General features: G+C 67.5%; 1 protein-coding gene across 1 annotated transcript in view; it reads left to right on the top strand.

Annotated features, from left to right (window-relative positions):
* Nucleotides 1–43: 43 nt before the first annotated feature.
* Nucleotides 44–231, top strand: part of LOC104083854 (cell death activator CIDE-3-like) — a gene marked incomplete at both ends in the record, with an annotated part of 395 nt that continues 207 nt past the window's right edge. The window contains one exon of the mRNA XM_009587503.1: nucleotides 44–185. Coding sequence (XP_009585798.1) covers nucleotides 44–185 — 142 coding nt within the window. The remainder of the gene's footprint in view (nucleotides 186–231) is intronic.

Genomic DNA, 231 nt, shown 5'->3' with positions numbered 1-231 from the left:
GCAGTGGGTCTCAGGACGCCCCAATCCTTCCATCCCTCCCCAGATGTGTGTCGGCAAGTGCCTCCATGACCCAGCAGCTGCTGTCGAGCCCAGCCCCGCGGCCCCGACCCTACCGCATCTGCAACTGGGACCGCAGCCTGCGCAAGGGTGTCATGGCACAGAGCCTCGCCGAGCTGCTGCGCCAGGTGAGCTGGGGGGCTGTCCGTCTGTCGTCTGTCTGCTGGGGGACTG

The sequence above is a fragment of the Fulmarus glacialis genome, unplaced genomic scaffold (genome assembly GCF_000690835.1).
Source record: "Fulmarus glacialis isolate BGI_N327 unplaced genomic scaffold, ASM69083v1 scaffold31420, whole genome shotgun sequence".
In the NCBI taxonomy this organism is placed as follows: domain Eukaryota; kingdom Metazoa; phylum Chordata; class Aves; order Procellariiformes; family Procellariidae; genus Fulmarus; species Fulmarus glacialis.
Note: the sequence above shows the minus strand (reverse complement) of the source record. Positions and strands in the feature narration are given on the sequence as shown.